The sequence below is a fragment of the Cervus canadensis genome, chromosome 3 (assembly GCF_019320065.1).
Source record: "Cervus canadensis isolate Bull #8, Minnesota chromosome 3, ASM1932006v1, whole genome shotgun sequence".
Lineage (NCBI taxonomy): Eukaryota > Metazoa > Chordata > Mammalia > Artiodactyla > Cervidae > Cervus > Cervus canadensis.
Window position 1 is genome coordinate 101,203,539 of NC_057388.1, and position 3,178 is coordinate 101,206,716.

The following is a 3,178-nucleotide window of genomic DNA, read 5'->3' on the forward strand; positions in this document are numbered from 1 at the left end:
CACATTACTTCTTCCATAACCTTCTGATAACTCCCACCACCCCAAGTCCAGGCAAAATGCTTCCAACAGGATCTTGTCATACCATACTCATCGCATGGTAATACAATGCCTATTTCTTTGCCTGAATCCCCTAGCAGATTTCCAGCTCCACATGAGCCTCACCTCATTCCTCTAATAATTTGGATTGCAGTGCCAGGTATATGGTGGCATTTTGATCAGAGTTGAATCCTTAACTCTCTAGTCCTTGGCATGGAACCATCATTCAAAAAGCATTTATTTGCTGCATATATGGATGGAGGAATAAATTCTTGAATTATCCTAATGTAGCCTAAGTTTTGTGCTGGTGTGTTCCCTTTACTGTGCTAGGATATACCGATGTAGTAACATTGTATAGAAATAGTCACCTCAAGGGGATGCACTTACTGTAGTCAATTTTACAAGGCAATGTGGATTAGTAATTCTTCCTCTGAATGTCTCCTCACTTTACCTTTGACAGTAACATTTCCACCAAGCTACTGGTGGATAAAAGCACCTCTGTGCCCTCCTACTGTTGTACCACATGGGTAGAGTTCCCTGCTGCTTCACTCCATACTTTCAGGAGACAGCTTTCAGGCATTTATCCTGGGGATAGACAGATCAGAGGAGCCCCTCTGATTCACTGAGGGGCTCCAGTATTATTTGCCCTAAATAATAATTTTTATATGTAAGAGTAAAACCCACTGAAAATTGAGAAATTTGGAAAATATATAATCAAGAAAATATAAATCACTTATAATCTCATCACCTAGAGAGCAATGATCACTTCCTGATCTCTGTAGCTCTCTGCAATCTCAAATTCATCCCTCCTCTTGGCTCTCTCCCTTGAACTCCTGAACTGAGGAGTGCATTTGCCTCCTCAGTTACTGTCTTCACTGGCTTGTCCTGGCCGCCCTTCGACTCCACATGTTCTAAGTGGAAACCCCCATCATACCCACTTCTCTCTTGCACCTGCTGCTGTGTCCTTTTCAGCAAATTGTCCCACCGTCCACCTGGTGACCTAGGTTAGAAATGATCCTTAGAGCCTCCTTCTTCCTCACCCTCACATCGAACCAAGAGACTGTAGTTTCCTCTTCCTGCTTATCCTTTGGGTCTTTCCTTGTCCCTTAGTCACCAGTGTCACGACTCTGGTCCAGACTCCATCACCTCTCTCCTGGATATGGTAGTAGCTTCCATGGGTCTCCATATCTCCAATCCAGTCTCCACACTGCGGCCAGAGTGACCACACAACGAGGGGCAAGCTAGCACATTGCCCCATGAACTCCAACCCTTCGGCTTTTCACAAGGTCCTTCCTCCAAATGCCCCCACCCCTGTTTAACCATTTCTATTTGGAGCAGTCTTCACTTTTCTCTTCATCGGGCTGACTTCTTCCCATCGTCCAGTTCTCCACCGAGCCATCTTTGTCCCCCCAAGAAGCTTTGCCTGACTCCCCTCTCCCCCGGAAAGGTCTGGCATGAGCCCACTCCATCCATCTCCAGTTTACTCCTCACGTCCTCCTTCCTCGCTGTGAGCTCTCTGGGGCATGCGTTGTGGCTTCTTTGTCACCCCAAGCCCACGATCTTGCCCCGGCCCGGCACGTGGGAAGAACTCTACAGGTTTACTGCTTGAGCCGCTAAGTGGGGGTCTAGGGTTCTCTTCCACACGGGAGGGGCAGAGGATGGAGCCACTGCTGGGAGGGGCGTCTTAGGCGGACGCGCTTCCAGATTCTCTCTTTTAGAATCCGGTTCTTGAGTTCCCCGCCGGCACTCCACAACGCAGACACGTGCTGATGGGGGAAACTTGAGCGAGCAGAGCTGCTCACTCCGGCCTGGCCCCTGCCTGCGATCAGGGCTCACACAGACAGACCCTCCTGACCCGGGGCCTGGCGGGGTCGCCAGCGCCCCAGCACCTGGCGGATGGCCGCGGCGATCTCGCGGTTGCGCAGGCTGTAGATGAGCGGGTAGAGGAGCGGCGTCACGTGGGTGTAGACCAGCGCCAGCGCGCGGTCCAGTCGCGGGGAGTAGCTGGCCTTGGGCCGCGCGTACATGAAGGTGGCGCAGCCGTAGTGGAGGAAGGTGACGGTCAGGTGCGAGGCGCAGGTGGAGACGGCCTTGCGGCGGCCCCGCGGACAGCGCAGGCGGCGCAGGGCGCCGGCGATGGCGCCGTAGGAGGCCAGGATGAGCAGCGAGGGCAGCAGCAGCAGCAGCAGGCAAGCGCCCAGCAGAGGCAGCTCCTCGGCGTAGCTCCGCGTGCAGGCCAGGTGCAGCAGCGCCGTGATGTCGCAGAAGAAGTGCACCAGCAGGCGGGAGCCGCAGAAGGGCAGGTGGAAGACGGCCACTGTGAGCCCCACGGACACCGCCAGGCCCCCGAGGCAGCAGGCCAGGGCCAGCCGCGCGCACTGCCCGGGGGTCACCACCGCCGCGTAGCGGAGCGGGTGGCAGATGGCCACGTAGCGGTCATAGGCCATGGCGGCCAGCAGGAAGCACTCGGCCCCGCCCAGGGCCACGAACATCTGCATCTGCACGGCGCAGCCCAGGAAGGAGATGGGGCTGCCTCGGCCCAGGCCCGGCGAGGCCAGGTCGGCCAGCGTGCGGGGCACCACCACCAGCGTGTAACCCAGCTCGATGGCTGACAGCTGGCACAAGAAGAGGTGCATGGGCGGCCGGGTAGGCGCCGAGGCCACGGCCAGCAGGATGAGCAGGTTCCCGCTCAGGGTGGCCAGGTGCAGGGCCAGCAGCAGCAGGAAGAGCGCCGGCCTCAGGTGCGGGAACTCGGAGAAGCCCTGCAGGAGAAAGCCGCGGGGCAGGGTGGCATTGCCGGGGCTGGCCATGCAACCGCCTGTCCAGGTCCAGAGGCACCTGTGGGAAAGAAGCGGGGGAAGGGGGAGTTTGTGGGCTCCGCTCCTCTGGCCCTGCTGGTGAAGAAAGGGCTGGATGGAGTTTAGAGGGTAGGAGCCAGTAGACCTACAGAGAGAGGGGCGGGTTAATGTGTTTATTTCCATCTCCCTCCCCATGTGGTTATTGGCTCAGTCCTGTTTGACTCTTTGTGACTCCATGGGCTGTAGCCCACCAGGCTCCTCTGTCCTTGGGGATCCTCCAGGCAAGAATACAGGAGGAGTGGGTTGCCATGCCCTCCTCCAGGGGATCTTCCCAACCCAGGGAC

At 56.7% G+C, this 3,178-nt stretch overlaps 1 protein-coding gene across 1 annotated transcript; it reads right to left on the minus strand.

Moving 5' to 3' along the window:
• Positions 1 to 1,794: 1,794 nt before the first annotated feature.
• On the minus strand, positions 1,795 to 2,931 carry LOC122438776 (olfactory receptor 10AC1-like). Its single transcript, XM_043463942.1, has one exon. The coding sequence runs from the start codon at positions 2,844 to 2,846 to the stop codon at positions 1,869 to 1,871; it is 978 nt and encodes a 325-aa protein (XP_043319877.1). The 5' UTR covers positions 2,847 to 2,931; the 3' UTR covers positions 1,795 to 1,868.
• Positions 2,932 to 3,178: the final 247 nt, after the last annotated feature.